The following is a 26,683-nucleotide window of genomic DNA, read 5'->3' as shown; positions in this document are numbered from 1 at the left end:
AGGGGGGTGACTGGGTAGGTGATTGGGTGGTGGTTTGAACCCGAGTCTCTGGCAGCAGGGGCAAGTATGATGGGAAAGTCTGACTGGAGACTCCGATACCGGTCAGGAGGTTTCCATGACAGTTCAGATGATGGTTCTAGAAGCGGGGAGTTGGTTTAAAGAGCCGCCGGTAGCCGGCCTGACTGAGTGACTGATGGGCTGCCAGGAGGCTGGTTTGAGGGAGCCGGCTGGGCTTCTGATGACTGACAGATGTCTGGCTGGGGGACAGGGTGGAGAGTGATAGGAGCAAGCCTTTCTCAGGCTGCTGTTGGTTGTCCTTTTGGTCTTGAGTCTGCAGATGGAAGCTTGCTTGCAGTTCTGTCACTCCGTGGGCTGGCTGGACTGCTACCCCACTGCCCGCGCCGAACCAGAGTGACCGAGCCCCCTCGGCAACCCCCTCGCCCACCCCCTGCCCTGCCGGCAGCTGCTGTGCTCCGGCGGGTTGCTCAGTCCCTGCCTGTGTCGTGCCTGGCCCATGACAAATTCTAGAAAGCATGATTCAGATGAGAACAGCATTATTTGATAATAGTCATGTAACGAGCAATTATACTCTTCACCATCACCTGCGTTTAGTTCCTTTTAAATAAAATAAAAATGATCCAAAAAGTGGATTAAGTGGAAGAAACAACGGGGCTGTTTCCCGCTGGTCACTGTTGCCCCAAATCCCTGCCAGATCGTCAAGCAGAGAAGCTCATGTTTCAGCAAATTACGGAACCTCATTAGGACTCTACTTCATGTTTTGAGATGCCGTAGGCCTTTATATGAGGTGATGTTGATTTCTTCAACTTGTATGACAACATAATGAATGCATGTTAGTGAAGTGTCCAATGAAATGTGAAACAATCAGTGAATTCTTTGCATATTTTATTTTTCTTTTTTTGATTTCCAACTCACACACATCTGGCATATTTTACATCTTTGCAATAAAACATGGTTACAATAGCTTAAGGAATTTATATATCCAAAATATTTCACCATGATCTCAAGATGAAATGAACTTGTCTTCCAGATGTTCGGTATCCTCCAAATTCTAAGCTACAAACTCAAGATATTGCTTACAGCCTGGTGATGAATAACTTAATCATTATGCTGATCCCCCAGAATTTCAGAATATCATAAATACAAACAACAATGAAGAAGGAATTCAGTGCTAAAACTTACTAATACAAGGTGGATGACAAATAAGTAATCACGTCAATAAATAATGATATGTTTCTGGTGCAAAGTGCCAATACAAAGAACCCATTATCTTGTTGTATCTTTTTAAATAAATGACTGCAAGTGAGTATAAATTCTGAGAAAATTACATTCCTGGAACATGCCTCATAGCCCTACCGACACAATATGTACATCTATGACGATACAGCCACCAAATATACAAAGAAGAAACATGAATAAAGTGTATATACCCCTGGGTGTATAACTTGATCAGTACAAGGTATGGAAAATCATTTGATACCCATCATTTTATATCATAAAAGATGAAGTGCCTTAGGCTAAGAATGTGGCTTCGGGTGAGAATTGCACAAGAACCTAAAAGAATAACCTCAGTTATTGTTATAATAAAGTCTGACTCGTTATTAAAGAAACTAAGCTATTCGAGAACCAAAGAGGGAAAAAACAAAAACAAAAACCAAACCAAAAAGAGTTAGCATCAGATTCTCCTCCCCTAATGTACACAAGCTAAGCCAGCAGGATAATTCTGGAAGAGATGTCCAGGAGTTGGGAAGTCATTACTATGGAACTAACGATCGTGACTCCTATTTATACAATAAAAACCAAGACCTCATCCCTAAGCCCCCTTTCTGCTGTGTCTTCAAATTATGAAGGGTAGGGCTGAATTTTCTTTGTATAAAGTAGCAAAAATGGCAAATAATGGCTTAGTATCCAAATGCTTTATGAGCAAATTTCACTTAGAAGGGATGAATTTAGATTAAAAAGTGCAAACCATATTTTGGTGAAAATGTCAAAAATTACTGATTGAGCCCAAATTCAACCCTTTCATACAAGCTGTGTCCTTGGACAGATCTTTCTGTTTCATAGTGTGAATGCACCTGTTCCATCAAGACATCAGGATTAAAGAACATGCAAGTTGTAACTCCACAATAAAATTAAGAAACGTTTTGTTCTTTATACAAGGTTTTACTTTTACAAAAGTATCCCTTTAAATAAGATGCATCTGATGTACAAAGTATCAAACGTGTTTTTTTTTTTTTTTCTCAGCTTGAAAAGAGGCTGGAAATGGGATGCAGGTTAGGTTCAAAGCTTAAACTTTGTAACAACTGGACACAAGGTTCCTCAGAATTGTCAAAAGTCTCTTGTGACGCGTCCTACTACCTTTTCTCAATAAACAACAATATATGAAATAATTACCAAAACATCTCCTAATTCATATAATTTACATGATATAAGCTTGCTTGGTAGCAGCTGGTGTTCAGTCGTGAAAAAACACACAAAGTAAAATGGCTGCCGACTACAATGTACAGCTATTGCTGGGTGTGATGGAATGTACAAGCGGAGGTCGATGTAGACGAGTTTTCTCCACCAGAGATATTGCCTTTCCATGCAGCACTTGTGCTCTCAGCTTTGACTTGGCTTTTGGCTCTTCTTCTGTCTTCAGTATCTGTTCTGATGCTCATAATGCCACCGATTAAAATCTATATTAAAAGCTACAATGCTACCAGAAGCCATGCCAGTGATCAGCGTCCTGGAAAAGCAGAGACGGCAGTTAAGAGTGAGCGAACTCACCGATGTGGTCGCTACTGGCTACTAGGCGGTATCATATACCCCCCTGGGTCTTAGTTTTGTGGGCATCGACACAGGATTATAATTTGTTCCTGGTTCTCCTGGGAGAACTTGAATCAATCCTGCTCGGCAGACCGGGACTGCCAGACCAAGTGTTGCTTAGCTTTGGATCAGTCCGCTCATCAGATAAACGCTCGCGAGTAAGCGTCCTCCCTATGAGTATCGCTTCTGCGCATGTGCCACTGCTCTACCATGGCAGGGACATTATGAGACACAAGAATACTGGAAATTAGGGACGAGATCGAAATAGAAATAGAAACTTGATCAGGGTCTTTCTTCACTCCTCTTTGGAGACCCCTGACACGACTGTGACTGCGGATGCTCCCTGCCTACCATTTCTCCTGATGCCTAGTGAATAAAGCCTCTCTTGCCCTCCTCACCCATCCGGAAAAGTCAATCACTTCCTTCTCCTGACATGCTGTCCCTGCTTCCCCCGTACAATTATTACGATTATTTGAGCTCCGAGGGGGTCAGGAATCTTGGTACTTGGTGGTGCTTAATCTATGATGGTGGAAGAGAATGTTTGCAGCACGGATACATGAATGAGTAAGAATGTCAGGGAGAACATTTAAACTATTTAAAAACACAATTTCAAATACTTTATTTCAAGTACTTTAGAAACCCTCATGTATATACACATAATTACACAATAAAGCGTCCGCATTTACTCATGACTATGGACTACAGCATTCTGGAATACTGCTTAAGTTTTCTTTAAAGACAGGCTGGGCTACAGGTCAAACCTATCCCTTCCCCAAACCAAATTAAATTATGTTGCTTTTATTGATAACTTCAGTGCCATTTTACTAGACTGGGTAGCTGCTTTGTTAAGTTTGTGATATAGCCTTAATATTTATAATATTTTGAAACCCGTATCTTTATAAAGAATATACATACAGTTGAAAAAAGTTGGTTAATAAGCTTTTCTTATTTGTTACATATACAGCAAAAAGAAGAAATTACATACCACACTAAGATTACAGAGTTTAAAATCTTTTAAATTTAGAAATTTTAGACTTCATATTCCAAATATCCTTTTCACTTTATAGTAAACCCCGAGGTGAGTTTTAGGAAGTAGTAAAATCCTCTTGCCAACTGAGGAACAATGGAAAATCCTAGTAATTAATTAACTTTCATGACAATTTAAAAAAAAAAAGATTGTAGTGTTTCAGGGAAATATATAACATATAGCAAAATAACATAAATGAGAAATGGGTGGATAAGAAAGTGGGGGATTGTTTCAGTAACAGGTGAGTGTTTTGTACCTTTTTCAAACAGAGGCCAGCTCTGCTGGAAAGTGCTACAAAATATGCCTCATGCTGAAACACACCTGTGCTGAGAAGCATGGATCTCCTTCTCAGAGTGGAAGCCGGGGGCCTGAGACGAGGTGAGGATCTTAGAACAGACATGTTGGTGGGAATAATTCGTTTTGGGCAGTGTCTGGACGTGCCTGTTCTACGTCAGAATCATTTCTTCTTTTTTCCGCCCCCCTCCCCCTCCTACTCTTTTCCTCTGTTTTCTTCTTACCAGAAGCGTTTCTTAGAGAACTTACTCCCCTCCTCCATTTACCCTTTTCTGTGCTAGACTTTCTTCCATCTGGGTGCTGGAATTTTATTCACAGCACATTTCACCCTTGGTAGAACGTAAAGAACTTTCAGTGACAGTCTTCACGTGATTACATTTCTCCCTGAGGGGGCTTACCTCTGGTCATGGGACAAGTCCATTGCTCTAATGCCGGCATCACATCCGGGGTAAATGTACAGCTGCTTGAAGTCACAGGCCTGCCACACCTCTACCACACCATTGTCCCCTCCGGTCACCAAGTTCTGGCCATCGCTACTCAGGAGAATGGCCTTCAGAAAAGGCAGAAAAACAAGAATTTCTCTCACTTTTTCCCAGATGGTCAATGGTCATTACTGAAAAGCCCTCGATACAGTTCCCTCGTAATTATTATCTGCTTTTAGCCATTTGTCCAAGTTGCCTGAAGTCCAGACCACAGAATTTGCAATGTGGAATTCATCAGAGTTCTTACATAAACAAAGGATCTTATTAAAACCAATTAAGGTTACAAAATAACAGAAGTCCCAAAGAGAATATTATCAATCTAATTCAGGAAGAACTTCAGAATTAAGTAACATGATGTTTTGTTAAGTCCTGAATATTAACAATGTCAAGACTTTCAGAACAAATGGCAGAAGCATATTTCAAAACAGTTTTAGTAATGATAAACCAACGATCACAATTCATTTATGAGTGAAGGGCAATCTGGTACATGTAATTTTGGTCTGGGGCTCTAAAGGTAAGATTCTTTGACAATAAACTCACTTTTAATGTCAGGGGGTGCAGCACTGTTTATAAAGAAGCCGAAGAAAAATCTCCTTAGGGGTCTGACCTCTAATCAAACAAAAGCTATCATCTCTAAAATCTAATTCACTGCGTTAACTACTTGGGATTAAATAAACTTTGGGTTTGTTCAAAGCATCCATCTACATGAATTTACATGCTTTTAAAATCAGAATACATTTGGGGCGCCTGGGTGGCTCAGTTGGTTAAGCTTCTGCCTTCAGCTCAGGTCATGATCTCAGGGTACCCTCCAATCCCCTCAATCAAGCCCCCCCTCGAGTCCCCCTCCCACTCAGCGGGGAGTCTGCTTCTCCCTCTCCTTCTGCCCCCCACCCTGTTTATGCTCTCTCTCTTAAATAAATAAATAAATAATATCTTAAAAAACAAACCAGCACACACTTATTTATCAGGATACCAGAGAAATTCCATTACAAATCGTTTAATGTAAGATAGTCAATCAATCTCGCGGCTTCCGTCCCTGTTTAGCCCTGAACATGCAGACTTACCCGGGTTGAATCGTTGATCTCCATCTGAGCCAAAAGCTTCCCGTTAATGCTGAAATTGCTGAATCGCCCTCGTTCATAGTATATGATACAGTGGCCTTCACTAGAGACAGAAATCAAGCGTGGGAACAAGCAGTTTTCTGGTCCTTCAAGGGCTCGCAGCAAATCTCCAGTGATGGTGTGGACAAGGCAAGGGCCCTCTGCAGAAGGAGGATATCCATGGCCAGAGTCATTCATGACGACAAGTCACATAGGCGCTCTCACTAACCCACAAACCCTACCTGGGCGCGTACGCTCTGATTCGTTACAAGAAGGCAGAAAAGAAAAGTAAGGCTGGCAGAAGCCAAGCACTGATGGTATATTTAAACAGATCACATATGCACCTGATGAATCACGGAGCACTACGTCGGAGACTAATGATGTATTAGGTTGGCTAATTGAATTTAAATTTAAAAAATACATATGTACAAAGAAAATAAACAGATCAAATACAGGGAGCTGTTAACACACACAGATCTTCCCAACTTTTTTTTTTTTTAAAGATTTTATTTATTTATTCGACAGAGAGAGAGACAGCCAGCGAGAGAGGGAACACAAGCAGGGGGAGTGGGAGAGGAAGAAGCAGGCTCCCAGCGGAGGAGACTGATGTGGGGCTCGATCCCAGAACACCGGGATCACGCCCTGAGCCGAAGGCAGACGCTTAACCGCTGTGCCACCCAGGCGCCCCCAGATCTTCCCAACTTTTGATCTAGGGAAAGGCTTGGTCTTTTTCTTCATGAGATAATACTCATAAAAAAGGATACACTTCATAGACAATGTGACAACAGAAGATTGTATGTCTCAAAGTTTTTTTAGTTTGTGTTTTTCAAAAGTTTAGGAGAATTATCAAAACAACTGCTAATTTTCTTGAGTATCATCAAAACTTTAACATGGTGCCACATAAATACATTACTATCAAATGAGTTTTACCGCCTCTGTAGTCCATACACAAAATATAAAAGGTGAAATTAAGATACTTAATCAAGTAATTCAGACTACAGAAACACTTCTTGTCTGTAGATATGAACAGTGAGGCAAGAGTGCAAAAGTAGGATGGGGAGTGACTTATTTTGCTCTGATGTTTTTTACCCCTGGTAGAAATTGTGTTGATAAGATAAAAATTTCACTAGTCAAATTGATAGAAATAACTGGTTAATATGGTTTTGGTATTACCCGCCCGCCAAGAAAACAACCTCACAAAGACAGTTAACGAATTACATTTCTATTTTCCAATTGACTCCAGTAGATACGTAGTTTACAAAACAAGCGGCATTATAAGGCTATACCTACATTTTTTTCCTGGTTACTAAAGTGATAGAAAATACAGAAAATTAGGGAGAAAAAGAAAATAGCAATCACCTCTAATATCACCCATCACCTTTGGAAAATATCGTATTCTTCCTATACCTACTATGTGTCTTTATTTTCTTTTCCTTTTCACTTTACAGGATAGAATAATATTATACATATTGTTGTTCTTTTTTTTTAATTAAAAAGACATTTATTGAAAATATCCTGTGTGCCCACAGGGCCATTTACTCTTAGACATGAAAGTGAAAAAACACAGTCCCTAACCTTCAGGCATTATATCCGTTCTCCATAAAGCAGCCAGGATGAGCTCCTGAAAACCAAATCTGATCATCACATCACTTTGCTCTAAAAAACTTCAGTGGGTTTCCACTGCGCTCGGAATAAAACACACGTGGCAAATCCCTGTGCCACCGGCCCTAACTCTGCCGCGACAGTACCCGCTCAGCCCCTCTCGTCTTCTTGCAGTTTCTCCCAGCATCAGGCTCCTTCCTGCCCCAGAGCCTCACCACGGAGAGCTGGGCGTCTGATCCAGAATCAGAATCCCAGTTTCCTGACTTTGCCTGTAAGAACACTTCTACAAAAAGTCAGAAACCCCTAAGTGATCATGTTTCCTTTCTCACCAACCTCTACACAGCCCCAGGCCTTATGAAGGAAGGGGCTTCTGGAGGGACGTGGGTCCAAGGCTGTGTCTGAGAAGCAACTTGACGCCCCAGGACGCCCACTGCCTCACGGATACCATCCCCATCTTTTGTACGTTATTTTTAATGGCTGCATTGGAGGGATGTGCTGTAGTTTAATTTAGCAGTGTTCTGGCTAGAACGCTGGTGACCCCAAAATACTACATCAGATTTTATGTATATTCCATATTCGTACTAGTAAATATTAACAATAAAACAAAACAGTTGCAAAGGCCCAGGGATTCCATGGTCTATAGAGAGCCTCCTAAAGGAACTAAATCATAAATCATGGTTACCTTGAGAAAATAGTACAATTTATAAAGACCTAAAATGAAAGAAATGCCTTCTGACCTTTAGCACCACTGATAACAAGTCCAAGTTCTGCACAGACAGAAACACAGACAACTTCATGGTCATGGCCTGTGAGGACAGCTCTGGGGGCAGGATAGTCACCTGCAAGGAAACAGGAGCGGTGAGTTAGTACAGACTGAGGCCAGAAATGAAGAGCTACACCACGAAATCAAACATTTAAAATAATAATCATTAATGTTTATTAAGGGCATTTACTAGCTGTGTGACCATGAGCCAGTGGCTTAACCTCTCTGCTGTTTCCTCACCTGTAAACTACTACTACAGTAAACCTACAACGTGGGTCGTTGGGATGACTGAATAGGTTAACAGGTGGAACTTGCCTACAACATTACGACAGTGGTGATACTATCCTGCTTTTCCCATCGTTAGGAAACAGACACCAAGCCTGCCAAAGTATTTATAGGCTTTATCTCATTTAATTATGACACTATTCATATGAGGCAGGTACTTATTATCCCTATCTTATGGCCTAGAAACCCAAAGCTTTGCAAAGTTATTCAACCTGCACAAGTTCGTACAGGCTAGCAAGTGTTGGAATTGAACCCAGAGCTATCTAATTTTGAAACCCATGCTCTTACCCATTTAAAAATGTTTCCTACAATCTCCAACAAAACAGGCTGAGGTGCGTTGATTTTGAGGGGAGAGGAAAGTAGTGAAGGAAAGAGAGACGATCATCTCAAGTTTCCACCTGACTTAATGCTAAATCGAATCTAGCTAAAAAGTCCAGCTGCATTATGTGATGTAAGCATTTTCACTGCTAAGTGCTTTCACAATCATTAAGTGAATGACTTTTAAGTGGCAGATATTCTTCTAAGCAGGCTAGGGGCTGGGCGTGTAAAGAGGTGTAAGACAGAACCTGGAACTCTTGAGAACTCATCAAACGACCACGGCCTCCCCCAGGCTTGCCACTGGAGGCGCTGGACAATGTCAAGTGTGAGGAAGAACAGGTTGTGTGCACAGAGTATAGCAGGGATCAAAAGACCTCCATATAAAGACAGCATCAGAATGTCTGGTGAGTAACCCACACAGACAGTGCGAGAAGGACCAGCAAAGTTGAGAGGGCATCATGCCTGACCTTGTCTTATGGGGCCAAACTGTTCGGAGAAGCTCGTCTGAGACAGAAATGAGGGGTCTCTACAGCCTTGGGTGCAGACTTGTGAAGGGGAAGGACACAACAGCAATTCACAGAGGCACTGTGGAAGGTGAACAGGCAATGGTGCCAACCTGGGTAGGGTTCCCAGTGGTTCCTTTGGTGGGTGGGAAAAGAAAGCCAGGGCGGGCCATCCTGGGCAGGTGTGAGGACCCTTAAAAGACTCACTGAAGTGAAATTCTGCTGAAGGTGGGGTGATCAGAAAGGAAGATGTGAGACACTTAGTAACACTACAGTTTGGACCTGAACCACCCAACCACATTCAACAAATATTTATCGATGCCTTGTAATACCACACTATTTCCATTTCTCATTAACATCACGTTAATTAATGTCTTATGTTGCCTCTTACTTTCTGTTTTTATTTTTCAACAGTTCTAGCTGACTCATATCGTATGACACTGGTTTATCTGGGTGTGTGGTTTAGTTGACTCCACAGTTTCGCCTTAGCAAATGGTAAGCCGTATACATAAATACGCCTCTGTGCGTATTTACAAACATATTATTTCATCTTAAGTTATCAGGATTGTTGACCATTACTTTTTCTCCTTGAAAAAGCATGTTGGAACTTGGTCTTGTAACTGCAACTCTTCCAGAATTCTTGGTATTTCTCAAACTAGGGTCTGTGTACCCTGGGCTCTGTGGATGTTCTCTTGGGAGTGAAAAGTTCCATGACAAATTTTAAATTTCAGATTTATATTTTGATGATACTCTAAAAATATTTGTTAACCAGTTATTAAAGATGAGATCTCTCTTTGCTGTCGAAAATTTATGCCGTGGCAATTTAAAATTGACATATGCTTTAAAAATTAAGATGAACTAATAATGCAGTGTTTCTCAGATTCATTCATGAGGTCCAAGAACACATCCCTCAGAGTCAGAGGGTTTTTTGTGGGGGTTGGAGGGGAGTTAATGACAATTTTGTAGATTGATTTTTTTCTCCAAGGTCACAAAATCTTTTCCCGTTGGTAGCTTCCACAAAGCTATCTGATCTTCCTTTGTTTTTAGAAATAATTAAAAAGTAGTTACATATTAAGTATTTATAACATATGTATAAAATTAAGAGAATATAATAAATTTACTTGTACTCACCTCCTAGCTTAAAAAATATAGAACACCACCAGTAACTTCCGTGCTCTTTCTTATATCTTAGACTTATGCCTTTTTATTTATTTGTATTTTGAGAGAGAGAGAGTGCACACGCGCATGTGTGAGTGGGGGGGGGGGCTGGGAGGGGCAGAGGGAGAGGAGAGAGTGAATCTCAAGCAGGCTCCACACTCATGGCAGAGCGGACTGGGGCTCCATCTCATGACCATGAGATCATGACCTGAGCAGAAACGAAGATTAAGATGCTTAACCGACTGAGCCACCCAGGCGCCCCCAACATATGCCTTTAAAAAAAAGTTCTGTTATTTTTCTTTTTTCTTCATCCTGCTTCACCTGGTTATTGAGTTTTTTCATCTTAATAATGCTTGAGTTCCTTGCATGCTGGCCTGTTTTTCCCTGTCAGTCTTCTTCTGGGTGGGGTGCCCCGCACTCCCAATTCTTGTCTCTCAGAGAACCACCCTGTGTTTGGGGTTGACACTGCTGTGAGCACTGCCTCCTGGGCTGCGATGCTTGGGCCTCACCATGGAGGCGGTGGGAGGGGGAAAGTGAATGTTCCAGGGCTGGCCATTGTGCCAGCCTCCTGGATAGCCCCTCCCTTGGCACTGATGGGACCCGCAACACTGAGCAGCTGCACGGGCGCTCCAATTCTATGCCCCACAGTGGCCCGAGGGAAGGCAACAGTGGGTCTGGGGAAATTCTGGGGGGAAAGAGCATAACTAAGCTGCCTCATCCTGCTAGGCACAGGATACTCCTCCCTCTGGTTTGCCAATACCTCCTCCTTTGGACACGCCCATCTTCCTTCTCTCCAGGAACTGCTCAGTTTTATGTGAACTTTCCCAGATCCATCAGTTTCCATTTTGCTTTCGAGGCATCCCTCTGATGGAGTATGGGAGAAGGGATGGCGGCCCGAGTGAGTGTGTCAGCTTCTTCTCAGTTCATGCATACTGCTATAATGTGTTTGAATATTGGCAACTACCCATTTATATTTATCAGCAGTCCTGGATTTGTCTGAAACATATTTATAAAATTATGCTTCAAAGATGCCTTGCATTCTCTGCTAAGATGAGAATTAAGATTTTCTGTGTAATATTATCCTTAATTTTTCTAAGTGATTATTTTATGTCAGAGAGACTGGTGAATTGAAAACTCCTGAAATTAAATGCTTAATAAAATTTACACAAAGTAAAGTGTTTTCTAAACTTTTCCCTTAGAGGCTACAGAAAAAAGTAGAAAGCAATCTAGTTCTCTTTGCAGGGAATTGAAAAACATGTATAAAACTATTCCTTAGGTATGCATTCTATTTTCTATCAGGAAATAAGGTTTTCAAAGGCTTGCATCTAATTTAGACAGTTAAAAAAATTTTTTTCATTACAATCTCCCCAGATCATTGGAATACACTATGGAACTTAACGATTAGGGGATATTGTTTAGGGCCCCTAAAAGCATTGTTTCCTTCTTTACACTAGAGAAGAGTCAATAAAATGTTCTTCAGGGGTTTCTGAGTTGGGAAACCTGCAGCAGGGGGAAAGCATATTTCCCTGCCAGGGACATTTCATTGCCAGGGACAGATGTCACACACCCCAACAATCATTCAAAATCTTGGGAATATTCGGTCACTGTCACATCACAATTGATGGATGTAGCTGGGGGTTAAAGGGCCTGTGCACAGGGAGGTGCAGGTGAGCGCCCCCCCCCCTTCCCCGGCCCCACCAGGACCACCGCGCCATCCCCCTCATCCCCCCTCATCTCCTCAACGGACGAGCTCTCTGTGTGATGGAATTACCGTGGACGATAAAGAACAAACATGCCCGATTTTGAGAATGCTTATAGGCAAGCATTTGGAAACTCCAAATAGAAAAGGCTTATTATAAACAGATTCTGCCTCATTTTTAAGCAAAAGTCATTTCAATATTTTCAAAATGGATGATGAAAACAGGACAAAGATATTAGATGCTGTTATTCACACGGCATGACGAGGAGAACTTTTTCAGTGAGATGGTCTCTGCTTTTAAAGAAATGATCAAAGTAAAGATACTCATGGTTCTTATTATTTTAAACCTTATTTGTGGGACTACTCATACGCAGGGGGAAGCTTTGGTCCTTCTGAATTAAGAGCTAAACAAAAACAGCAGAGTTTCTACAATCTATGACCCTCAGCGCAGTTCTGCAGGAGTCAGAAGAGGAACGTCTTGATGATATATGACATTCAGATTTTATCTACAACCTTTGTTAACTCACTGCAGAATCCCCGTGGAAGGTGTATTCATTCATGTTTATACCTACATAAAAATAGGATGGCTTGAAATTCCACAGTATTTTAATCACTGCTCAGATTTCAAGATTTATTTTAAAAAATTATTAGACAATTGTTAGGGCAGCTCAGAAGGACTGGGTCCCTGAGAAGTCCTTTATCAAGACTCTGTGTCCTCAGCCACTTGCAGAGGTCTGGCCCAAGTACCAAGAATTCCTGGGTCGACATTTTCCACAGGTCACAGGTGACCCAAATAAAAACATCCCTGGGGTTAGAAAATGGCCCCTGATGTCGTTTCATTTTATTACATACAGAGTCCTCACTGAAAAACAAGATAGCTCTTCATTCACTCTAAGTTCTTTTTCTCTTGCAGAGATGACACCGGCCACCTCTGAGCCCCGACGTGGCAGGACAAATCTCTGCCCCTGAAGTGCGAACCTGGACCTAGGACAAGGTACGTTACTGTCCTGCCGTTACCTTCCCCCAAAAGTCAACAGTACAATCCCAGGAAGCAGAGCTTTGCATAACGCCCAGGGACACCCTCAACCCTGCCGGTGGGATCTGAAGCGCTCTGATCTTGGAAACGTTATTAGTCAACGCCCGTGTTTTTTTATATTGCTTTTGAGCCAAGCCAAAGAGCCTTGCAGCCGCAGTTCCAGAAAGGGACAGGAAAGGCACTGACCAAGTGGCATTCAGCCCCCTTCTTAGTCAGGAACCCTATAAAGTCTCCTCATGTTAGGCTGAGGGGATGCGAGGCTGAGCAGAGGATGTTACATTACAGATATCATTTTAGAAAGTCCTGGGAGTTAGGAATTGTTCACAGATAACTATACTTCTTCTGATACATTTCATAAGCCCTAGATAAGATCCCTTGGTCTGAGACGCAAGGCAAACATACACATATGTTAGAAATATCTCTGGGCTCGTCTTTGTCCAGGCTTCCATCTGGTACGTTACCACTGGTTAGTGGTGGTCATGGAGCTGGGCAGCGGGATAGCCGTGGTAAGAGAAGGCTGGATGCAAACAAAGAGAGGGATAGCATTTGGCAGATGTTCAGTGACAGGTTGTGGCTGGCAGGAGGGTCAGTGTCCAGAGCTGAAGCTCACACAATGGGAACCCAGGGAAGGGATGTGTGCACAGCTGGAGTCTCCTTTCCAATGGGCTCCCGTCTCATAGTCTGCATAATGCTTATACATGAGCTAAAAGACCTATTTTTACAAAGGGAAATTGAAACGGCATCACCATGTCTTACGCATATCACTTGATGAATATCTGCGGATGTGATCTGAAAAGACGAACAATAAACTCTCTTCCAAAGTTTCCTACTGACTTAAAAAATGTCCTATGTATGTATCGACAGACTCTCTACCCAGCACCTCATATCTGGTATAAACATTACAACCACACACTTTAAAAGCAAATTGGATTTTGAGCTGAGGTCCCAGTGTATTTTATGTGTCTGCTGAAGAGACAACAATGTTGACTTGCCCCTCTTGTGACTATCTTGTTGGAAGCTACGGCACGTAATGAGAAATGTCAAGTCCCAAGATCAATGAAATTTGGGGCTCCAGGGATTCAACAGGAATAGCATTGATCCTTTTAAAGAACACCAGTCAGAGATGGGTTGTAATATATTGCAAAGAGGGGCTCAGGAGGATAAACGGCCAAGTCCAAGATACCTACCTGACAAAAAATTCAATCAGCTTTTAGCACAAATTGCCTGCTCTGCTCTCCTTTCTTTTAGGCCAGCAGGCTGCTTCCAATTAAAGTGCGCAAATTAATTTTTATCACTTCCAAATTAGTTTCAGAATTTGTGCAAAAGAGTGTTTCAGATGAAAGCATCTGTCCCTCACATCGCTGTGATTCTGTTATCTAGTCAGGGACCTATTTAAATCTCCAAGAACATTTTCTATGTTCAAAATCCCAAGTTTGAAAGAGTAACACTGGAGATTAGTATTATAAAATATATTCATAAAACAACTGTAAGTCAACTGCAACCCCTGCTTATTTCTTTTATGGTCTGAAACTCTTTGTAATAATCTGCTTATAAATGTTCATCGTCTTTGTGGTAAATCCATTACAAGTCTAAAAATAATTAGGAAAAGACTATTTCTGAGATGTCTGAATCAGCCAAGTATATTATTATATACTTGACTCAATGAAAGCATAAACTCTTTCTGCACCTACCTAAAAAAATCTACAAACATTAGTTAGATTTTCTCTATGGTACTAATAGAGCTCTCCATTAAGAAAGAATAATGACATTGCAAAAGAGACATAAATATATTGGAGAGCCACTTGAATTAATCTTGAGAAAGTGATTAAGTGAATCTTATCATTTTATGTTGTGCTGAATAAATATGACTCAGCCTCTGACATACAAAGCAATTCAATGTCCACAGCAAGACCAAAGCCGTGAATTCTAACGGCTGCCAGCATATTGGGTTTCACACTAGGACTTCCCCCTTCGAGTCTAGGTTAACATATACAACCCTCAAACCTAAGGGCATTGTGTCGCACACTTTAATATGAACCTAGACATGACCAGCTTTTTGGTCTTGGGTAGCAGTGCATTATAAGATAGAAAACACATACAGCCTGATTCTCTGACCTGTGAATTGGCAGCTAGAATAGATTAAACTGGGGCAGGAAAAAAAATCTTTTTCTTTTATGTTGTGAGTTTTCTGATGGCAAGGACTATGTCTATGTCAACACCCATGACTGATCCCTGATGTGACAGTCAATTCGAGTGTGTGCTCTGACTGCCTTTACAAAAAAAAGTGAATTGACCAATATATGGGGTCTCTCTAGTCACGCACGTATGTGCTACCAGGGTGGCTAGATTCAGTGAGCCATAAATCAGTCAAGTCTATCAAATACTAGATATACTAATGATTAATTTTTTACTATGATAATTATCCATATGGTAAAAAGCTGACACCAGTTTTTAACATAATTATTATTTTGTACCCAAGATGTAAGACCAAACATTTTGTAGTATGATAGCAAACATTATCTGATAGCAATTTATGATTCATGTAATAAATACTCAATGTGTTCAGTACATTCAAGCAGAAAAAGCAGTTTGGTGATTAGTATAATATAGGTTTTTGTAAACTCCAGAAGGCCGGAGACTTAGACTATTCAGATTTCCCAGCTGCTAAGATAGGACCAGCACCCAATAGGCCTTCAATACATGCTTGTTGCTTGCCTAACACTTTAGGTGATCATCCTGTTTATTCTAGAAGAGCATTTCCCCCCCTTATATTAACGATGATGGGTAAAATAAAGCCGTATGACATACGTCCCTATTAAATGTCCAAGAAAGTCCTGACAGGGTGGGTTTTATAAAGTCATTTAGGGTTATAATGATGACAATAGTTTTGACCAAAAATAAATTCTTATAAATGGAGGCAACAATAAAAGATATGTATCAATAAAATTCTTAATTCTTTAAGGATAATCTTGTCTTTATTGAAAGTTTAAATAAAATGCTGCGTTTTAACAAATATAATATTCATAATTTGTTCTTAAGGGCTAATCTAAACATTTTTATTTATATAGCTCCTGTTGTAAGGGACCTTAACCACTGTCAATATTACTACATTTAATTTTTCTTGACAACTGATGGACTAAAGCAACAATTGTTAACCATCTTTTCATTTAAAAGGTCATCAGAAAATCACATAAATTAAGTAGCTACACAGACAATTACTATAACTTAACATGTAAAAAATTCTTTACTTCATAGCAGTATGATATTTGCAATATCTTATCTCAGCTACCAGATGGCAGCTTTTAAGAAATGAATCCTCTTTTTGGAAATACCATTTTCATCATTTCTGAGATCCAGTCTGAAGATGTTAGTTAATGAGATTTAAAGCACTATTTTGTTTCTTAAAAAAAATTTTGTTATCTAAAGACTTCTAATTTTTATCAATATGATGGAAGGTACTACAGAGACCTGCTGCTTAATTCAACTTCTCTAATGAGTACTACACTACTATGAAAATGAAGATCTGTAAATATGCGAAAATAAATTTAGATAAAATACATGTGATAATGACCATGCTTGATAATAAGAAAGCCATCCATGGTAGATCAACTGTCTCATACACACGTACACACACACACACGAATTCTGCTAAAAATGAAGTTTCTGGTTTTCTTTAAGGGTATGGTTTTAGAAAAGAATAAATAAGGAGGTTAACTTTTTAGTAGTTGGAGTATGATATTTGTTGTGCAGACTTGGTAGCTAGTTGTTTGAGCTGGTTGGAAATCAAGCAACACTGAATATATATTTTTTCTCAAACCAGCATCACATCTTAGTTCACAACTTAGAACAGAGGCTGATCTGCATAACGCACACACTTTCCCTTACTCAGTGTCTACACTAAGAGATGTTACTCCATGACACACTTCTAGTTTCTTCAACTGCTGCTCTTCAGCTCCAGATATAGGCAGCGAGAACGAAACCTCACACGATGTATGGTCACATCCAGTTCATCTCCCACTATCTTCATTCATATGTATATATATATATATTTCATTTTCTTCTCTACTGCAATAGGGCCTTTGCTCCTATCAATCAAAAGCCGTTTCCTCTTTTTGCAATGTTCCTGTCAAAATACGTAACGGTGCGGGTGGGTAGGACTTGAAGGGTAGACAGATATACAACGGGGCTTCCATCCTCAGCCTTCCCACAGGCTGGAACAGACCAGGGGTGGCAGCCACCAACCACGCAGCTGAAACATAGCATCTCGTCCACTGGTCACCTACTCTTACACTATTTCAGAGGCAGACACACAGCATTCCTGGAAAACTCTTATCTCTGTCTTGTCATAAATGGGACCCGAACTCATGGGTTCAGTTTATTTCAGAGGTACCGTGTAAGCTGTGACCAATGTATGAATTACAAGTAGAATCACCCTGGTTTAGGTACTCACCATTACCAACACCTTACAGACACCATACTCTATTTTATAGGAAATATTTGCATTGAAACTATTGAAAGCTTGGTAATTAAAAACAATGATTATTTCTAGGCAATCTCTTATCTAGTTCTTCATTTAACAATATTGAAAACCCTGTTATGTGTCTCACTATACCAGGAGCCAGAGATTTAAAATGGAAAGGGAGACTCACGATCTAGTTTAGTGTTTCCTCAGAACAACAATTCCAAAGAATAATAGCTGTTCTGCCATGAGCAAAAGATGCCATGGAAAAACACGTTTGAGAAATTGTGGGTTAAATAAATTTCAACAGATTTGCTTGTGTGAGAAAGGCTTTCAGAACTTACCTAGAGAGTAAGAGTAATGCAGTGTTTTCTAAAATTATTTTACTCTGGAGTCCCCCCATTTTTTTCCCTACAAGATATCTTGGGGAGCACCGTTGAATAAAAAGTACTTAGGAATCATCACAAGCAAAGAAACTGTCTTACTCAGTTTTTGCCGTCCGAATGCCTAGTCTGAAGGGAGTACTCAATCATTGTTAAAAGAATAAAGGAGAAATTTACTAGACTGTGTAGTAGAAAGTAATAAGTGTCCTCACTGAGTCACAAATAAAATCCTACAGAAATTCAGAGGAGGGGAGGAATACATTCAGTTGAGAGAAATTACACAAAGTTTAATGGACCAGGTGATACTGCAGGAAATTTCTGAAGGATAGAGACATTTGGAGGTTGGGGAAGGACTGCCAATGACAGGGTCAATGGGAGGGGACCTGGAACTTTCCCCAAGTTGAAGGTTACAGTAGTTGCTTTTTTTTTTTTTTAAACTCTGAACAACATCCTAGCAAAGATTTTCCACTTAAAGCTTTCATATTTTAAAATCCTTACAACCCTAGGAAAAGCTGTTAGAAAAATTTAAAAAAAGCAAAATATATTTAAAGAAACTTGTAGTCTGATGGGACATTTCTAGACAAATACTCACTGCTGTTAGGATTGTCTCCTATGATATGGTGTCGTCCACTCCAGTACCAGAGAAGCAGGGTAGCATCTCGAGACCCAGACACAATGTAGCAGTCCCCACCTATGTATGACTCAGACCTGGCCAGGCACGTGACCACATCCCAGTGGCCAAACACGATCTGAGTTAATTTCCCTGAAACACAGAAACACTAGGTTTAATTCATTTGCTAGTTTTCTTTAAATGGTAATAAGCTTAACTTTATTTTACTAGATTTGTGAAAAGTCAAACTGTAAATGTGAAAATTTATAAGCTAATTCAAATCCAGCTACAGACGCTTTCTTGAATGTCTTCTGAAAAATGATACAAGAATGTTCCTTGAGATTTTTAAGGACATGACTTTGAAAACAACACAATCACGATTTTCATTGTCCAGGAGCTGGGCCACACTAAGGGAAGGTTTAAGGTCTTTTACTGGACTTGATTTGGGGAAAGGGACAATAGTCCCATTTGTCCTATAAAATCAGGACTCATGCTAAAGTTTGGAATGGATAGAAGTATAATGAGTTAATTACAATGCGAACATTTAACGTGAATCTTGGCACTTCGGATGAAAATGCCTACATTATTAAGCATGATTTTATTTTAAGTTCTGGGTGTAACAATAGGTATTTTGAAGAGAATAAGGTATTTCAAAGCGAAGCATACCTGTTTCTGTAGAGTAAACTCTGAAGCTCTTATCCCAGAATCCACAGATAAGAATATAGCGATTATCTGCTGTGACCACAAAACAATGTGCATTGATCTGTATACTCTGATCAACGAGGTCCGTGATCTGCCGCTTGTTCACACCAGAGTTATTGGCTGAAAACACACAGGAAAAAGAATTTAACGAAGGGCTCCACAGGAGGCTCATCAAGGCACATTTTTATGCTTCATTTATCTAGAAATGGGTTTTTAGGGCTATAAGATTATTAACATTTTAACATTTCCCCATGAGGAATAGAAGCTTAATTTTTAGTAGCAGTGGTTATTTATGAATCATATTGCATATCTAAACGTTGTCAGAAATTTCAGGTCCTTCTCCCCCAATAAATAGAAACAATAGGAAGACTTCAGATAGTGAATTGAAAATAAAAATATTTAAATGCCTTGAATTCTATCCACGTTCACTACACACAAGTTCATCAGTGTCCAACAAGTTCTGCAATCAGGAGGAAGAAATATTGCGTGAAGCACGGTCCATAAGGAAAAAAAAGTCTTAATATTTGCCCCAATCTGTCATTTTCTGATGGCATTTAGAATTCACATGGAAAAAAGAGGGGAGAGGTTTGAGCAAGGGATGTTGTTCTACGGGCAGCCCCACAGGGAGCTTTAGGCCAGCAGCTCTAAAGACCTGGGTTGTCAACAAACAGAAGGCCTTTCCAGAATGGGCTGGCAGGGGAGAAGAGGAATAAAAAAGATGGGAGAGGGACTGGGGAGGAACGAGACAGGCAGAGACTCCGGTGGATAGCACTGGGATTGAATCTGAATGAAGTCAGGAACCCGGAGACACCATCGGATTTCCCTAGTGCCTGTCTGCACGCCAGTCTGTCCCGAGCTCTGCGCTGTCCTTTCAGGCTAAATCCCTGGGCTGAATTCTTAAACAGGAGATGCAGACAATCGCCCACACTCTCTAACGCCAATTAGACTGAAGAGCTACTCTTTGTGGATTCCCACTAACGCTATAATAATAACAACTAGGGAGGTAAGCCAAAAAAAATTATACAGAGAAAGGTAGCAAAGAAAAAGAAAATCAAAGGTTCTGAGTCACTGGAAAACTACGTAATTGGTCCTTGATTAATTAGAATAGAGCTGCTAATTTTTCCATGGTTACATTCCTGCTCTATGTGACACTGTCGTCGATGTCTCTCAGACAAAGGAATAGCTGGACTAGACTCTAAAAATATTCCCAGTCCTAAACCTGGTATCTTCCCAAAGACATGTAAATGCTACTTCGTGTAGGTGTATAAGTAACTAACTTAAATGACTGCCTTTTAACTTATTTCTGGACTCAAAGATGAAGGGAGAATTAAAAAGTATAAGAAAAGCTATACCATAACTTGCCTATGGCTTTATACATTTTCAATTTTTTTTTACTAATTTAGTTCTCTACATGATCCCATGAAAAAGTCAGGACAAACATCCTGATCAGCCATCTTACAGAGAGGAAACTGAGGCCCAGGAAGATGAAGGCGCTTGTTCTGGATCACTGGCTAATAAATGTATATGTGATTCAAAAATATTGCCATTATCTGTGGCAAAGAGTTACAGCTCATAAGTTTGCAATTCACATAAAATCTTCAATTAAAAAAAAACTGGCCATATTGAAAGGAAATTTCCAGAAAAGATGTCCTTCATGTTAGTTCTCTTTAATGATTTTTTTGAGTCCTTACATATTTTACATACTTTAAATAATATACATTTGATACAGAATAGTTTAGGCTGAAAGAAAGGACAATTTGGAATGGTTTGCCTTGCACAGAGCCAATTAAATGACCTCCTAAAAAAATCAAGAAAATGCCACAAATAATTGCTTCCACACCAAAAAGTTCTTAGATGGCCTATTATGATTTACACAGCTTCTTGGTGGTAATTCAGTGTTATTTGCACGTTAATTTTATGGCAGAAAAATTACCATTCGACTACCTTTTGTAATCAATAACTACATAGGAATCTGTAGACAGTTCGCATTCATGAAAACGTATTTCTGTTGTTAACGTACCGATTAGGGGGTCCATTTCAATGGGGAGATGATGAGCTTGATCCAAGGAGTATCCTGGAGCTCCTCGGAGGCCTAGGGGTTAAACAGAAGGAGAAAACCACCACAAAAGTCTCAGAAAGAAGGAACTTCCTAATAAGCAGTGTTTTATGATGATTGTAGAAAAGGTGTATTGCTTAAAAATTATGTGGCAAATCGTTGTAAGAATGATGGTCATACTACACATCTTTGCAGATACTCTCAAAAGAAATCATCACAACAGGGACTGCTGGCTTCCATGTCAGATGTAGAAAGCTGGAAAGACTGCTCTTACCCTAACAACAAGAAAAAGCCACATACAATAGAGGAGCATAACACTTCTTGAACCCATCAGAGAGCTAAGATTTCTGGGCAACCAATTAGCTTCAGAAGGCTAATCTAAGAAGGCTGTGTCTGCAAGCAGGGGCGGGCATGAGCATAGCCGGGCTCACCTGGGCCAGGACAGAGGGGAAGATGGGGCTCCCATCTTCTCTCAACAGATGGCAAGTCAACTGAGGGTAAAAAATGGAGCCACTCCTAAGACCTTAAGCTCAGGAAAAGCGACTATCAGAGGATTAATATTTAGGGCTTGATTGAGTTCATTAGTCATAATTTTTTACATGTGATTATACAACATATATAATACTTTTGAACAATGCTAAAGAAAAAATTAATCCTTTATAGTTTTTTTCTCAATGCAAAATATTTCTAGAAGCTCAGACTTCTGTGACTAATAAAGTTGTATTTTTTCTTAAGATGTTTGTTGCGTCTTTCTGATCAAATGGAATTAGTTATACCTCATGTTGATAGAATCACCAGTAAGTGCATTTAGAAATTCTAGATTAAGCTATGATTTATATGATATTGTTTTTCAGAGCAATACAGAAGTCAGTAGAATACAAAAATTCAGGTTAATTTACCGTGGCTTATCCATTTAGTCCTGGAGATAGTGAGAGTTGGGGTTTCCAAGGATATCGTAAGGGGTGAATTTGGCCAACTAAATCATTTGGTCACATCCACTTCTATCCTAAGTATCAATATGTCTACTTTTGATAACAGAATCCTATCCCTTCAAGATGTACCAGCTGGAACCCTTGGGAATGAATTTAAAAAAAAACGCACATGAAATCACTGAACAATTTAGATTTTGTCTTTTCTCAAAGACTCCACAAGGAGGGAGATGGTGTCTGTCTTGTTCGTTGCTGTACTCCCAGTGCTCATGACTACTTGACACAGAGGGGCCATTCAAATGTTTGCTAACTAAATTAGTGAAGTGGAAGAAAGAAGATTTGAAATCATCCTCTAGGAAATCCAGATTCAAACTCACTTTTGTTTAATGTGGGATAAAAGTGTTTTGTTTTTTTTCCTGTGGGGCAGGCATAGAGTAGGGTGCGAGGACCTGCTTCAATTTACTGAATATTTATTGAACACTTAACCATCCGCCAAGCATCCTGTGAGGCCCTAACACAGAGCAGCAGTGAAGAGACACACAAGACTCATCTCGTCAGGCTGGGCAATGACTTGCCCTGCAGCCTGTGTAGGTAATCGGGCATACTGCCAGCCCCCAGCACACTCACCTGCACCGAATTGCGGCTCTAAGACCCCTCTAGGAAGTGACGGCGTGGACACACGTACCTACTGTGTTGTGCCAGCGGTTCACCGCAAACAGTCGGCTGCAGGTCACGGTCACCACGGCAGGGATGGTCAGGTGGGGCAGCGTGTTGGCTGCTACGTGGGTCACCGGAGAGTTTGATGGGAACTTCAGCACCATGATCACATCCTGTTGCATCTGATCTTTAAACATGAGTGGACTCTGTGGAAGGAAACACTGTTGAATAGAAAGGGAAGAGAGCAGAAGAAAACAGAAGGGATAACACAGTTAGTGAGCGCTCTGGGGAGACGGAGGTTAACACAGACGAGGCTAGCCTGAGCAGAGAGCAAAGCCACGCGAACTTCCATCCCGTGGGAATGGCACCGGGAGAGGGGCAAGGGCTCCGGGCGGCCGCTGGCAGAGGACACCAGATCATTAACGACCAGCCTCGATTCAAGCCTTGCCGGACTGCGGGTGATCAGCGAGCTCACAGATCTGTCTCATGATGCGGTGGCATTACTCAGTGCGGTGGAAACATCGGGTTAGTGGAAAAATTAGTTAAGTCAGTGACTGACACTCTTTCCATGAAAGATAAAGTGAATGGATTGATACTTCCATTTTTTACCTGGTTGACCTGGGGTCACAGCTCCAATCTAAATAGTTAAATATACTGGCCTCCCCTTCACAGCTTCACACACGTCTCTGCTGTGGCAACACTGACTGGGTATGGTTGACGTCTCCTTTCTAGACTGTGCGCTTACTGAGGGCTATCCCCTTTCCTTCTTTCAGTCTTTGCTTTCAGAGGTCTAGCATGTGATCGATGTTCCAGCAACTATAAACCACCATAAATACTACTGCATCGAAAACACAAAATGCGGGTGCTGGAAATAACCATTATGTTACGTTCATAAATGTTCTGTCATTGTTTTCTATACATATGAATTGTCTGCCCCGTGAACTTAGAAGGCTTAGGTTTCCTTTATGAGCGGTTCCACGCCAATTTAGTCTCTCAGAATTTTCCCCAGGAAAGCAATGAATCCTGACTGGGCATTTCTCCAGGATAAGTATTTTTATTATTATTATTAAACAAAGACAACTAACACGGGAATAGAACTCTTCTGCCAAAGCATTTCATAAAATTAAGTGTTAGAGATATTCTCTTAGACAGTTTATTAAAAATACTTTCTCTCAAGGCTTGAGGCTCCAAGGCCACATCCCCACGTCTACAATGTGACTGCGTGTTCCTATGGAATGGTGTGCTTGGTGTCAACCTTTCTGCTTTGTCACATGCAAGGACCAATTTCAACCAGAAGAGTTCATTAGTGACTAATAAGGGGGCTGAAGCTGTTGGAGCCATTGTGGAGAGAAAAAACCCGTTTTCAAGCAAACACATTTGTTTATGTGTTTCACTAGGAGTTTGCCTATGGATTCAGTGAAGGTCTGGAGGTTGCAGTCCCCTCTGTGTTGCCAGTGCTTAGCGTCATGCCCGACACACAGAAGGAACTCGGTACGAATTTGCTAAGTAACTGAAAAAATAATTGAAAGGCCTGAACAGTACTTCTGCCACAAAATAACAGCTTATAAATCTGTTTGCACATATACTACGGACCATAGTTCAGAGCTCATTACTCCAAAATTAGGGTACTTGCTGCCTTGATACCTGCCTAGAAAAATGGATGACCTTTAATTCACTTTGCAAACACATTCTTTTACCTTCAAGCATTTTTCACTTCAGTAAAAAAATCAGTGAAAACCCACGGCTTAAAAAATAAAATTCCTTCTAAAATGTTTCTCAGAAAAAAAAAAATTCACCACTTTCAAATTAAAGAGGGAAATGCTGTACAATTTGCTAATCAACTGAAAAAGGACTGTTTGTTATGCAAATGAGCTTTTAAAATTCAGGCTGAAATGAAAAGAATATTACCATTTCCCTCGTAAAACAGGAATAACAGTTTTAATATAGGAGCTAGCGGAGATGACGACACAAGCTAACATTTATTGAGAACGTATTGCACACCAGGTGCTGGTCTAAGTGCTCCACGGTATTAAGTCGTGAACTTCTCAGGGCAGATGGTGTTTTTGCTTTCATGTAACAGATGCTCACATAAACAGAGAGGTTAAATACCTTGCCCACGTCATTCCCTAGTTAGAGGCAGAGCTGGTGTTTGACCCGAGTGGCTCTCGAGCGCTTGTCCGTATCCTGCCTCTGCAAATTATCCCTGTATTTTTGTCCTTTTCTTAAAATGAGCTACTCCCCCTACCTCACCTTGCCCCCGAAGATTAAATGGGGCCATATCATATTGTGTTGATACTAGGTTTTCATCCTACTTTATAAATCAAATCTAATTTCCGTGCCTGTATGTGTCTGAATGCGTTCATGCAGAGGCATATAGAGTCAGAGAAGATGGTGATTTCTGTGAATCCCACATTAGGCGAGCGTAGCAGGATTTCTTTTATTTATTTATTTATTTATTATTTTTTTATTTTCATAATAATATTTTTATTATGTTAGTCACCATACAGTACATCCCTGGTTTCTGACGTAAAGTTCGATGATTCATTAGTTGCGTATAACAGCCAGTGCACCATGCAATACGTGCCCTCCTTACTACCCATCACCAGCCTATCCCATTCCCCCACCCCCCTCCCCTCTGAAGCCCTCAGTTTGTTTCTCAGAGTCCATAGTCTCTCATGCTTCATTCCCCCTTCTGCTTACCCCCCCTTCTTTATCCCTTTCTTCCCCTACTGATCATCCTAGTTCTTATGTTCCATAGATGAGAGAAACCATATGATAATCGTCTTTCTCTGCTTGACTTATTTCACTTAGCATTATTACTCAGCTATCAAAAAGAACGAGTTCTCAACATTTGCTGCAACATGGACGGCACTGGAGGAGATAATGCTAAGGATTTCAAGGTAAGAACCGCACACCCCTGTTTGTCCGCGGGGTATCAGCACCTACTTAGCCTGGAGAGTTAACCAATCAATCGAGAAGCCTTTAAAAATGCTGCTAAAATCACTATTTTATTTGACATGTACCCAGGTACAAAGGAAGCCAAAAATTTTCTGTTCGGGCTGCTCTGTCTTACCAGGTGCATGGCAGAGCTCCGAGGCGGATGTGGCTCGATGAGCAACTGAGATGGCGTCTGTCCAAAGTTCTGTATCTGCGCCTCCATGGCCTGCAGGGGAAGGAGAGCGAGTGTCATCATCAATATGCATCAGCGAGAGAGGTCAACACACTCCCTGACAATGCAAGTGTATCCCAAGTCAGCCATGAAAGAAGTCCAGAAAATTCACCCAGTGCTCTCGTCTCAGGGTGCAGAATCATCCAAGTGTTAGTATTTTGTAGACAAGCTTTGTTTCCTCCTTCCAAACATGCTTCCGTTAACCAAGTCACTCTTCTTATTTAGAAGCTGGGGTTAAACGTGGCGTGTTAAACCTGTGAGTGCATGCCGCTGAGGCCAAGGAACACGTCTAACACTAAACACAACACGGCTACCTTAATAAAGTCCTGCGTGAGGAGGAATGTGTGGGGATCTCTAATGAAATAAGCTTCCGGAATCTTGGGAAAAAGAATGATACAGATGTCCACCAATAATATGAAATAAAATTCAGAAAATCATAGATTCCAGTCAACACAGAGGGTCATCGCTAAGACTTTCATATAATGATTAATGATGGCCAAATTTTCACTACCAAAATACATATTTTAGCATGCTATGCTGTTTTCAGATGAATGCTGAAATACTATTTAACGTCTATAAGGTATGAATTCATTTCTCTCCAATTTTTTTTGAAATTTTAGAGATA

At 40.7% G+C, this 26,683-nt stretch overlaps 1 protein-coding gene across 1 annotated transcript in view; it reads right to left on the bottom strand.

Annotated features, from left to right (window-relative positions):
• Positions 1 to 886: 886 nt before the first annotated feature.
• NBEA (neurobeachin) overlaps positions 887 to 26,683 on the bottom strand; it is a 664,295-nt gene continuing 638,498 nt past the window's right edge. The window contains exons 49-57 of the mRNA XM_040622005.1: positions 25,963 to 26,052; positions 22,918 to 23,110; positions 21,268 to 21,339; positions 19,212 to 19,367; positions 18,528 to 18,698; positions 8,069 to 8,170; positions 5,694 to 5,890; positions 4,546 to 4,697; positions 887 to 2,746 (exon numbers count right to left, since the gene is read on the bottom strand). Coding sequence (XP_040477939.1) covers positions 2,656 to 2,746; positions 4,546 to 4,697; positions 5,694 to 5,890; positions 8,069 to 8,170; positions 18,528 to 18,698; positions 19,212 to 19,367; positions 21,268 to 21,339; positions 22,918 to 23,110; positions 25,963 to 26,052 — 1,224 coding nt within the window. The 3' untranslated portion in view covers positions 887 to 2,655. The remainder of the gene's footprint in view (positions 2,747 to 4,545; positions 4,698 to 5,693; positions 5,891 to 8,068; positions 8,171 to 18,527; positions 18,699 to 19,211; positions 19,368 to 21,267; positions 21,340 to 22,917; positions 23,111 to 25,962; positions 26,053 to 26,683) is intronic.

The sequence above is a fragment of the Ursus maritimus genome, unplaced genomic scaffold, assembly GCF_017311325.1.
Source record: "Ursus maritimus isolate PB19 unplaced genomic scaffold, ASM1731132v1 scaffold_10, whole genome shotgun sequence".
In the NCBI taxonomy this organism is placed as follows: Eukaryota; Metazoa; Chordata; class Mammalia; order Carnivora; family Ursidae; genus Ursus; species Ursus maritimus.
The sequence above is the reverse complement of the archived record's forward strand: the minus strand, read 5'-3'. Positions and strand labels throughout refer to the sequence as shown.